General features: G+C 43.4%; 1 protein-coding gene across 2 annotated transcripts; it reads right to left on the bottom strand.

Annotated features, from left to right (window-relative positions):
• Positions 1 to 1298: 1298 nt before the first annotated feature.
• On the bottom strand, positions 1299 to 11967 carry LOC137269933 (vitelline envelope sperm lysin receptor-like). 2 transcript variants are annotated; one of them, XM_067803772.1, is made up of 10 exons: positions 11871 to 11967; positions 11109 to 11154; positions 10517 to 10559; positions 7837 to 8021; positions 7396 to 7550; positions 6541 to 6689; positions 5826 to 5904; positions 1998 to 2151; positions 1680 to 1722; positions 1299 to 1451 (listed from the first exon to the last, which is right to left on the bottom strand). In XM_067803772.1, the coding sequence occupies exons 2-10, from the start codon at positions 11145 to 11147 to the stop codon at positions 1345 to 1347; spliced, it is 954 nt and encodes a 317-aa protein (XP_067659873.1). In that variant the 5' UTR covers positions 11148 to 11154; positions 11871 to 11967; the 3' UTR covers positions 1299 to 1344. The 2 variants fall into 2 exon arrangements, with proteins under 2 accessions (XP_067659873.1, XP_067659874.1); XM_067803773.1 differs by having other exon boundaries at positions 11728 to 11879.
• Between the last annotated feature and the right edge of the window lie 665 nt (positions 11968 to 12632).

Here is a 12632-nt window from a genome sequence, read left to right as displayed (position 1 = left end):
TTTTCGTTAGTGAGACCGCTTTCCAGGGTTTACTTTTCCTAACCTTATATGAACATCAACATTCTAAAGATACACGAGTGTTTGAAATCATTTTAGATTTAAGTCATATTACAAAAGATTTCCGAAGCGAGGTTGGAACTGCAATTCTCTCATCCGTAGGCAGTCGCTCTACCGCACGGCCACCGGGCTGACGAAGGGGAATGGGTTAATTATCTACTCATAGTCATTAAATTGATTTTACGCGCTCTTCAGTTACTGTTATGTAGCTTCATTAAATTATCATCTACATTGTAATTACCCGTCATTGACGTTATATATGTTAGAGGAAACACTTCTCGGTTTTGGGAAATCCCTCCCACTCCGGTTTTACATTGTCTACCAAAACCACGGAGGCGTGTTTTCTCCTACTTAATTCCATGAATACTTGTGTTGCAGACGTGGCTGCATCAGAGTGATGAGCTGCATCAGAGTGATGAGCTGCATTATAATGCATCCACAGACTGAGGACATTTCCGCCTTTCTGTCTGATGAGACAGTGTTTGGTGGATTTGGGACCATTGTCTCTTCCACCAAAGTCTTATAGTTGACAGTCCAAGGACATGGGCATATATTCGTGGAAATGGACAGACATTGTCGATAACCTGTAAAACCCCCGTTAATCACTTGCAGTCATTGGGAGTTGCATCCCAATCCATGCTGGTCTGCTGACAAGAATAAACATACCAAGGATCTCATTCCATGTGCTGTGATAATGAGTAGTAATAAAGACAATACTGTTAAAATGGTAGCAAGGTTTAACTGTGGACTGATGGCGTGTTTGTGCAACCAATGGTGGCTGACCCTCGCTGCATTGACATGGAGTGCCTGAAGGTTTCTGGTACTGACTTTGACACTAAACACTATACTGACGCACGGCTAGTTCCTATGTCTTCTCAATATATATAACATTTCGCGAACTTTGCTATGGCCCGGGTCGCACCACCGGCCACACACTGCCCAGGGATACCAACCCTTTCCAGTTGTCGGCATGGCGCCAGTCAGTGTGTCCAACATCCTGGATACGGACGTGTCAAAGAGAGTGGTGGTTATGCTGACACGTCATCGTATCCAGTTGCACAGACCGATGGTCATTGTTGATCACGGGATCCTCTGATTCAGACGTATTTACAGACTGTCTCCACATGGTTGGATTATTACCCAGTGTGTTGTTAAACCAACCAACCGACTGACCATCCAACCAGCCGTTGTCTGGTATCAAGAATGGAATGTTTTTTTACTCAGCCAAGAAACACAGACTGTAGTGTTCGAGTATTTATTAAAACTCCACAACCAGTATGCGGCTCTCTAGGATATGTCCAAGCGAGTCTCCCCGATCCAGGACTTGTCCAAGGCAGTGTTGATAATGGCAACGGCCCCGGTAGCGGCAAAGTCGTAGCTGACGGAGGATGAATCTGTGAAAACGAGTCAGGAAGCAGGTGTGTAGGACAAATGGTGGATAGCATGAGCAACAACCTGCGTCACCCGGATACAATGGCAGACTGCAAGATTGTGGACAAACTATGTATTCTTCATCATGTGATAGGATTATTTAAAAGATCTTGCAAAGGATTATTTTGAAGACGAACTATTACTTTATGTGTAACGAAATGTTGTCGAAGGTGACTGAATGGGTCACTTACCTCTCTTTGGTCGGTTGGGCGCTGGGGCGTTCGCACACGAGTCCTGAAAAATACATGTGTTACCTCATAACTTGATACACAACTCTGTTTATCTACGACAGGCAATGTCACAGTGTCACAATGTCACAATGTCTCCGAGGAGAAGTGTCTAACATACTGTGGACAGTATTTCACAACCGTTAGGTGATGTGGGCATAAAGCTTGAAGTCAACATGCCAATCCCGACACCACCACTGACGACACACCCACCCCGACACAAACTGCTCACATGCACACCCACACACTACAGAGTACACACCCTTCGTGCTTCACACCTACCCCGTCACACTGCAGACCACACAGAGTGAAGTTACACTCAAACTTGAGGATGGGGTCGACGTTGATGGTGAAGGCGGGGAAGTAGGGACTCTGGGTCTTCTTGCCAGTGGTCTTGAAGCCGACAGTCTTGGGGAACACGATTCCATCCCCGCAGCTTAACAGTGGAGGAACAGTGCATGAATACCGTGCATGAATACCGTGCATGTACACACGACGAAGGATGATGAAACTCCAGCATTGCAATAATACCTCATGGCCGGTTAATACAACAACCATTACTATCTAGCATATTTTACTCACCATTAAATTAACTTTGATAGTAGATAACCCAGACAGATTCTCCATACAAACTTCACCTTTCTCCATGTCGGGGCCATGAGCGGAGTGACTGAGTGAGTTTAGTTTTATTCCAGCTATATGACGGCGGTCTGTAAATAATCGAGTCTGGACCAGACAATCCAGTGATCAACAACATGAGCATCGATCTGCGCATTTGGGAACCGATGACGTGAGCCTGACCACTCGATCCCGGCCATGAGCGGAAACAAGGAACTGAACTGTATATGTTACAGTCATATGTAATCAGTCATTTCGTTTAGTGCCTGTGAGCACAAGACAACACATGTAATAACTGAGCGTTCCAGTCATTACACGTGGCAAGATGGTGCACATCCGGCAATACGTGTAAAACACAAAAATTAATCTTTTTGCATGGTCTGATGGACACATCTGACGAGTTGAATTTTTTTGATAGGACTATGCATCAAAGTGTAAACCTATGTATCTGTTTGGGTGCCCGTTACTTTGATTTCTTTATTACCAATAAGCTGTGGGGATGTACATCTCCACCCCGGTCCAGATCTCAGTATTATCAAACATACGTAGTTTTCTTTTTGCTTCTTTTATTTGTTATTTAAAGGGATGTGGAAGGAGGTGTTGGGGTGTTTTTATAACATTGCTTCCGACTGTTGTCACATTTCTTCTTGTGCGCTTTGTGGTTGTCCAAACATTACTACAAGTACAACTACTTGGCTTCCCCCAAGTGGCATCCACCAAGTGATTTCTTAATGATCCAGCACGTGACAAATGCTCAGGGGTTAAGAGAATTTGTCCTATAAAACCAGCACTGTTTCTGGCTTTGTCAGATAAATCTGTTACAACCCTTACAAAATATCATGGCAGAATCTTGTGAAAATCAGTTTGAAGCTGAGCTCTACAAGAAATCTGAAGTTTGCACGAGTCTGAATTCCAAAATAAGCGTATCTCACAATGATAGAGGAACTGAGACCAGCAGCAGGACCTGGTGGAACAAAGTCAGTGAGTGAGTTTAGTTTTACGCCGTACTCAATATTCCAGTGATCAACAGCATGAGCATCAATCTGCGCAATTGGGAACCGATGACATGTCATCCAAGTCAGCAAGCCTGACCACCCGATTCCGTTAGTCGCCGTTTATGGCAAGCATGGATTGCTGAAGGCCTATTCTACCCTGGATCTTCACGGGTCGGTGAACAAAGGACACACATGGATGCTCTACCTCCTATCAAAGTATGAATTAAGGTTAATTTACCCAACTTTGTTTTATCACTTTGCAATTACTTCTTGATTTTTTCATATACGTTTTTAGACAAATCCCATTTTTTTCAGGTTACAGATTCTGGCGATGTTGAGAAACTCATCAAAAAGCCGTGCCACTCCGGAGGAGGATCCACAGTATGACACCAGCATAGTACACACATACGATGTGGTCAAGCGAGCTAACATAGCCACAGGCTATGGTGGGTGTGATAGGATGGCCAAAGAGGTCAACCTAAAGTATGCTAACATCACCCGTGAGGCTCATGTAGTTTTCAAGTCGTAATGTCAGAAGAATGATCAGAAGAGAAAGCGCCCAAGCACCAAGGGTGTGGTGATATGTCCAATTCTCACACATATTTGCCTCCCTTGCACTGAATATTTTTCTTTTTGCTGGTGTCCCATCTCTCCTACATGGTGACAGTGGAAGTGAATTTAATGCCGAGGTTATCTCTGAACTGAAACTGGTGTGGTCCTGACTTGTCATGGTAAACCTCGACACCCTCAAAGTCAAGGGTCCGAGGATAATGGCGATATCAAGGATATGCTTATTGCATGGATAATAACACATGTGATTGGCATGTGGGCATAAAATGTGTACGATTCCAGAAAAAATCCAGTCTGCATTCTGGGATCCAACGATCACCATATGCCGCCATGTTTGGATGTGAAGTAGAAAATGGTTTATCTTTGCCGACCGAGGTTGTAGAAAGGATGCAAACTCAGGATCTTGTTTTCGCATTATCAAGTCAGCATGACTCGCCAGTCACCAGTCTTGACCCGGTTCCAAGCACCAAGCAGGATCCGACACAATTCACCAACCAGGATCCGACACCAACTGCCTGTCTTGATTTTGACTCTGCACCTCCAGCTAGCCCAGTTGAGCAGGGTGACAGTGACAGTGACGATAATATGCCAGAGCTTACAGTGATTGTCACAGTTTCACAGTCCACACCATAGTACAGGGATCGATCCACCATCAGTGATTCCTGCTCCAGTTGCTTTCACTGCGGATATACTCAATGGCCGTCCACAAAACATAAGTGAAGAGAAGGCGCCAGCTCCGCCCAGATGGCACGAGCTCAGCGTATGGGCAAGAGGAGCAAAGTTGAACTAGCCAGTGACCAGGTGGGAGACAACGTAGCTGTACGTATCCTTCTGGTGGATACGGGACGTGGTGATCCACGTAATATTCTGGGAATAATCATGGACCGTGATGAAAATGACATTTACAGTGTGTTAAAGCGAGCATGTTGAAAGGGAGAATTTCACGCAATCAGTTTGATTTGTGATCAGTTTGACTGATGTAGACCTACAAAAAGTGTATCACCACGTCCGACTTTACATAGAGAGGCGAACGTGGTGAACAGGGATCTGTCATGTGCACCTGCGCAGGTTCCAAGAGACAGATACAAGTGTTTCAAAACCTCGAATACATTTTAATTATACATTTCTTCCTTGTGAGTTTAGTTTTACGCCGCACTCAGCAATATCCCAGCTATATGGTCGCAGTCTCTAAAATGAGTCTGGACCAGACAATCCAGCGATCAACATGTGCATCGATCTGCGCAGTTGAGTACCGATGACTGTCAACCAAGTCAGCAAGCCTGGCCACCCTATCCCGTTAGTCGCCGCTTGCAAGCATAGTTGCTTTAGGCCTATTTTAACCCCGGCCTTCACGATTATTCTTCCTGGTACTAGGTTGCCCATTGTGTCTCTACTTGAAACGGACATGTGACAGTGAAGTTTTAGAGCTGTCATTGTGTGCTGTTCTCTTTACTCCCTCCCTACCAACACGCAAATTATCGACCTGTGCACAGGAATACTGTTAAACTGCTTTACCGCCGGGAAGACCTCATTAATACACATCAAACGTTTAGACGCTTAAAACACCCACTATATGTTCTGTATCATATGGTTACAGCGGGGATCTCCCCCAAGTTGGGGAGACCAACAGGAACTTTATGCAGACCTGTTCGAGAATTAAGCATCAAATTCTGAAAAGCATGTGATAATCTCGTGCATGTGAACAGCTGTTTTGGTGTGAAGTTTTGTTATGAATTCGCCAAATTGCACCAAGTTTCATGATTTACTGAACTCACGACAAGCTTTTCAACACTACGAATTTGTTCTACAGTACACCAGTTCATGTGTATAATTTTAAAGAAAGGAATATTTTGCAAAATCTAGTTTAGAACAAATGACTGAAGTAATTGGCTACATATACGAGTCTGACCAGTGTTGTTTCATTTACCCAGCTCTGAGGATGGAGTAGCGCGCCTTGGAACTGTCGATGGCATCACAAGACACTGGTCGGATCCCGGGCTCGGTACCTGCAGCGACATAATCCGGCGACATAATCCTGCACTTCAGGTTAAACGTGATCACCAGTCTTAAACAATATTTAATTAAGTGGTGTGTGAACTGTACATAGTCGAACTATTATCAGAATATAGGTACCCAGGTGATTGATAGCGTGCGTGAGGGAGTGACTTTTACGTCGCATTCAGCAATATGCCAGCTATATGGAGGCGGACTGTAAATAATCGAGTCTGAGCTAGACAAACCAGTGATCAAAACACGAGCATCGAACTAAGCAACTGGGATATGATGACGTGTCATCCAAGTCAGCGAGCTTGAACCTCTTACAACGAGCATGTGTTACTGAAGAAAGATCAAAACCGGATCATCACGGGCATAACATGCGCGACAAAAAGGTTCATACAACCTTGACTACACCACTTAACACATAAAAGCTATACATGATGAGACCTACGTGTTATTTCCGAGGTATATTCGTCCATAACTGTCAGAGAAAATATACCAGTAGGGTATTCAGGTATTCAGATCTAAGCAGAAAATATTCAACATGTTGCAGGAATCAAACCACTTCCGGTTTGAAGATCATCCTGTCCGTGGGACTGTCAGCCTATGCCAGGTAAGTGTTCAAGGAGACGATGTTCGGATACCTGTATTGACAGCCTTGAGCTGCACCTTCCGACCAAGGTCGACGCTCTTGCCGTTGAGGTTATGGCCGAGAACGTCCACCATCTTGAGGATGATGGTGGAGCTGCTGTCTCCCCCAGCGTAGCCGTGGATCGCATTGGCTGCCAGCAGACTGAAGGTCAAGGTCACAAGACAACTCGACTGATAGTCTCATCGTGCTGTAGGTGGTCAAGCCATGTGACAAGCATGTTTAGAATGGTATAAGTCTGAGACGAGATATTATGTTGTTGAGCAGGGATTTACGTCTTTCGGCATTATTTGAGCCATATAGTGATGACATCAAGTTTCCATATACATACATTTGAAGTTCAAGGTCAGTTAAAAGACATGTATATTCATTATATTATCATTTACAAACGGAAATGTCATAGTACCAAATTCCGGAACGAGCAAGAAGTTCGGTCTTATCAAAGACCTTATCTATTATATGGTCCCTGGTCTTATGTTAAGTCACAACGTGGACAATGCTGATGTCCAAGCAAACACTGGACTGGTGCTTGTGATGTGATAGTGCGCGTGTTATAGTGGAGACAAATGCTTGTTTCCTGTCTATTCATGTGATACATGACAAAATGGGACACATGGGGATATCCTACAGTACCAGTGCGAGACAGATTGGAACGTACAATCTATTTGCCACTGAGGGCTCGGAAAGGGATGTGCCTCACAGGAATCCGAGCACGACTGGGTGATCTTGCTGGAGGTCCTATACTCACGACTCGGTGATCTAGCTGGAAGTCTTATACTCACGACTCGGTGATCTAGCTGGAAGTCTTATACTCACGACTGGGTGATCTAGCTGGAAGTCTTATACTCACGACTCGGTGATCTTGCTCATCTTGCTGGCGTCTTCTCCAGCGGGGCTGAACGTACACGTGACGATATACTCTTCCTTTCCGTGATGCACGCCAGACCCCATCTGTCCGTAAAACACAACGACCCTGGCGGAGAAGACCCGGGTATGTTTCTTCTTCTGGAAACAAGCGATCGTAGCCATTACAAACAAGCTTCACGACGGCTGAGTTAACAGTCGCTATCCATGTATTCTACTGCAAGTGCGTTTTGTGCGAGGTACTGTTGTCGATGCTGGTGGTATTTAACCTGTTCCACATTGCAGGAACAGATCGGTGCTGACAAAACCAGAAACATTGCCGTTAAACGCCGCACTCTTTACAATATTCCAGCTACATGGCGGAAGTCTCTTACAAGTCGCCTCTTACAAGATCCATGACAGCCTGGATATTCACGGGGCGACTCACCTTGAACACGCATGGGTTTGTTCCTCCTGTGGGGTAGGAGAAAGGGAGGATGTGGTTGACGACATCCAAGTTTATGAAGGGGAATTCCTTGTCGCCGGCACACACAGCTTTAGCTTGTACGCTCAGGTCTGACAGTATGGAGATGGCGCCGTCCCCGACATCGCTGGAGCCGCACTCGAGGGTGACTGAGGACAGGCGGGGTGGATCAGTGTCAGTGTTTCAGGTATGTCACACCACCGTGACAGTGAGGGTCAAGCGATATGTTATGTAAACAGCCATCGTGTTCACATTTTTAAAGTGCTGTCGGAAATGGAAATAATACAACTGTCTTTAGGTTTATGCTCTTTATCCCTCCTATATACACAACTACATAAAGGATATGTGGAGATAACTCACTTCGGCCTAACTGGGCATTCAGTGGGATGGTATCGAGGATGTCCCCAAAAGCATGTGTACCAGTAAAATCGATCAGCCACTGACTGAAAGTCGACTCACTTGGCATGAAATGCATGCGCTGTCTACTGGTGCGAGGACTAATCTCTGATATATTGTTCCTTTTTATGTGTTGAATAGGTCTCATATTGATTAACATCTTGCGTGTCTTTCTTTCATGAAGTTTATATTAGGATGTGTAAAAGTATGATACCTGATACCGAAATCTTTCTTATAAAATGTCTCAAAATATATAGGTGGCATGACCACCCGAAGTTAGTCAGGACTGGCTGCTATATATGTCAGGGCATGCCGTGTACTTCCTTACTTCACTTACCTCAATTCTCCTATGGGGAACGGAGTAATGTTACGAGCTGACCAGATATTCCAGTGTTTCAAATGCTTTAAGCGTTTCTGTGTAGTTTACGTCATCAAGTATATCGTCAACGTCTAACGTACATGTTGTACCAGCGTGGTTAAAAGACGTGAGGTCCCAGTTTAGATTCTTTCAAGGACAAAGTTTCATGCTCTAATGTTTCTTTGATCCTGTCCATGTAATTCTTGTTTTTCCGATATTAATTTTTAATCCAGAAAATCTTGCAAAAATATCCAGTACATTTAAGACTGCAAACGACCCAATGTTCAGAACCATCTGAAAGGTTGTGTTATCAGCAAACTGGTGAAGCAAGTATTCTTTACTGCCATTATACCTTTTATTTTTTTATTATTTCTTATCAATTTCCGCACACAGAATAAATATATATGGAGAGAGAGGGTCACCATGACGATATCCTCTAGATATGTTAAACATAAAACATCCATTGACTAAAACACTTGATTCGATTCCTCCATGCACGGCTTTATATCATTTTCTAGTAGAAGTTCAAGAATTGAAAAATGACAACGTTTTGTCTATAAATGCCCAATCCACAGTGTCAAATAGTTTTTCCCTCATAAGGTCATATCATTCTACTAATTTCCCCAATATACCTACCAGTCATAAACCCTTGATAGTCTTCATTGATAAGTGTGTTAAGATCCGTGTTTATCCGTCTAGAGATTGTGTGAAGCTATATAGAAAACTGACAAATTGGTCGCCAATTCCTTAAATACATTTTTTATTTATTGCTTTTTGGAATGCACGTGATGAGTCCCCTTTTCAGAGATATAGAATGTTCCCCATTTTATATGATGAGTTCAACGATTTGATTAAATGTTTGCAAAAATCACCCCAGAAGAATTTCAAGAGGCTCCGTGGCAAAACCATCTGGTCCCGGGCTTTATCATTCTTGAAACATTTTAAGCCTAAAGTAATTCCTGTTATTCCTATTCACAGTCTAGAGCTGCTGATGTAGTTGCGCTTTGTTTGGGGATATCAACGTGTCCGAGTTGATTGTCGTGGTTAACATCGCTGATATCCTGTTTTCTGTATAGTTTGGAGTAATAGTTTCTTACTTCATCTGCTATTTCATGTCGGCTGGATAAAACATCACCTTTATGTTTTCTAAACGAGTAACTGACTTATTGTGGAAGTTTCGTCATTCCAGTCCAAGAAAACATTTAGGTTGTGATTTCTTCTAATTATTTCGTCAAACTTATTTTGCTCTTTCTTTCTCTTTTCGTATATGAGTATATATTTGTTTATCAATAGCAGCAATGTTTCAAAGAACTGATCGTCTATAGTAAATCCATTTTATTTATATCTGTGTTTATATTCCAGGATGTAGCCTGGAGGTTATTCACAATGAACACGTAGGTCCCTCCAGATACATGGGATGAGATAGTGGTGTAGTACCTACCTTAATATTATGTGCATTTGCATTTCGCCAAACTCCATTCACATGGTGAATGCTCATTGCGCTAGCAGTCAAAGCAGGCATGTTATTACTCCGCAAAACCCAAGCTGCCTAATAGACGCTAGATAGGTTCTGGCTACACAACTTGTCCCACCGTGCACCCAATTTCTACTGGGTGAGCTGTCGCAATTATTAACAAACTGACTTGCCTAAGGTGAGACCACATGTGTCATGTGCTTAGTTGTGTGCCAGGACTGAGGCCCTAGAAACTCTCAGAAGTCAAGCTGCCTGTCACCCATACGAGCATTGTCCGCGTCCATCGTTGCTTAACTTTACCTGATTGTGACCCGAGCTTTATGCACACGCCACCAAGATGTAGCTCGGAGGTCGGTCACAATGTCCACGTATGTCCTCCATGTACATGGAGTATAAGACCGTGGTATAGTACCTACCTTCCATGATATAGCCTGGAGGTATTGCTCCCCGCACTGTCACCTGCAGGAAGGAGACAGTATCGCGTATATATGTGGAAACAAACGTCCAGTACCTAATGGTCATTTCGTCATTGTGTTGGTATATCACATTCAATAAAGTTTGGTTATGACAACATACCATGGCTGAAAGGGCCGTCTAATGACGTTACAAGACATCCCTACGTACATGACGCCCATGGACAGTAACGTACATCTTCACTAAAGCATAGTCGCCCATGGCTCGTTTCCTCGCACGAAAAACATTTACTGGGCATATTCCGCAAAGATCAAACTGTACAAAAATAATAAAAGCAAGTCTGTTACGTTATACATCACACTACTGTAGCTTCAACCTCGACAGCCCCGAAACACGTCCGCATCTGTCCCCGTCCCCTGACACTTCCACTTGAGATTAACCCATGTGAATAGCAGAGCGGCAATACATGGAACGTTTGGTGTGAGTTCGGGCCAATGTCTTTCCACTGCGGTGTGTTTATATGATAAAAGACACGTTTGCCTTGCGATCAGACAAGGTTCAACATAAAGTTTCGCACACGATGTGATCACTCACCACGAGGAGGATGACGGCCAGATAGTCCGCTGCCGACATCGTCACACTACAACAAAATATTCCCCCTCATTGGCTGGCCTTCAAGATAAACAATATGTTGTTCAACACTGTTTAATTTTGCGTAATGTATTGGGAACTAAACCAGACCCTAGATTTCTGAAGCTCTCTTAGCGCCAATACAGTCGTAAGTTAACGTTAATGACTGACACTCACGACTATCTTAGAGCCAAGAGAGCTTCGGAAATCTAGGAACAGACTTTTTGGCAAGCGAGTGAACACGCCAACCACAAGACCACCTTATTCTATTCTTTGACATTGATTTGCAATCCTAATAACTTTTCATCTACATCTGTACATAGCAAACCAACACTGTCTGCTCACGTCTCTACATGAATCCAAGTGGATAACTCCAATGGCTATTCGTTTACAAAATGAAGGGTGTTATTCAATGTTGCAGCTCAGTAGCGACCACTTCCCCAGTCCAAACCCATCTGAGCGCGTGTGTTAACATTGAAAGTCACATCGTCAGTATCTCAGCCATATCGTGACTATTAAAGCTACATACAACTGTAACGATATGCATGTCTGTCAAAAAATAAAACAAAAACATACAAAGTACATTTGAGTTAAATGAGCGTTTTCAAAACAGCGTGGGCTGTGTGAGTGTAAGTGCTGTCGTTCTAGTCAGGAATCATTTATCGTTGAAATGGCTGTTATCATATTTACAACGGCGGCAAAACGTCAGCAACATCACTTTCTTACCTTTCAGTTGCTGGACATCAGTGTCAGAAAATGAAACACGCGACATGTCAACCAGCACGTGCATGACGTCACCTGCACTGCTGCATTGTGGCGCTATGTTCCCTGTTTCCGGAAGGTGTGTATTTCATGACTCTAAGAGTGAGTATGTTTTCACACCGCTTTTAGCACTATTCCAGCAATATCACGACGGGAGACACCAAAAATGGGCTTCACATATTGCACCCATGTGGAAAATCATTTTACAATCTCATCAAACGAACAGTCTGTGTCTGAGTTAACGTCAGAATGCCTGACCTATAAATTATAGAAATACCATATTTTAAGTTTAACATCACAATTCAATTTTTAAACACCATTCTCTTATGAAACAAGGAATTGGACTTTCGTGTAACCATAGTTATTTGTAGTGTCTCATTTCACTTACACTCACAAAATTCGGATCGTCAAAAAAGCAGGTCATTGTCTGAATTAAATCGTGAGATTCATGCCACGGTGTGACTTGGCATACATGCTCCAAGCTCTATACGTGGTCATTTGGCCTCAGACTATATGCCATGGGGGTCGACTACCGTTTCCATTGTCAAGTCTGTGGACAACAGTATCAACAACAGTGGGTTTTCGACAGTCAGTGCTCTAAAACCCACGCAACTACGTGGACAATTAATTCAACGCAGACATTCAAAGAAGTGGACAGTTTCAGTGCAACTCCATAGAAAATGTAGAGTTTGATTTTTCTACCACAATTAAAATATTACTCGCGCA

Source organism: Haliotis asinina, unplaced genomic scaffold, assembly GCF_037392515.1.
Source record: "Haliotis asinina isolate JCU_RB_2024 unplaced genomic scaffold, JCU_Hal_asi_v2 scaffold_18, whole genome shotgun sequence".
NCBI classification, from domain to species: domain Eukaryota; kingdom Metazoa; phylum Mollusca; class Gastropoda; order Lepetellida; family Haliotidae; genus Haliotis; species Haliotis asinina.
This window is presented reverse-complemented; position numbering and strand designations above follow the sequence as displayed.

What these genes read in the sequence shown, in the direction of transcription:
- LOC137269933 (XM_067803772.1), bottom strand. Translation starts at nt 11,147, where the DNA reads ATGTCGGCAGCGGACTATCTGGCCGTCATCCTCCTCGTG. An exon ending in CAAACCCATGCGTGTTCAAG is followed by an intron (nt 7,551 to 7,836) that starts GTGAGTCGCCCC and finishes GCTTGTTTCCAG; the next exon opens with AAGAAGAAACATACCCGGGT. An exon ending in GCCCAACCGACCAAAGAGAG is followed by an intron (nt 1,452 to 1,679) that starts GTAAGTGACCCA and finishes TCGTTTTCACAG; the next exon opens with ATTCATCCTCCGTCAGCTAC.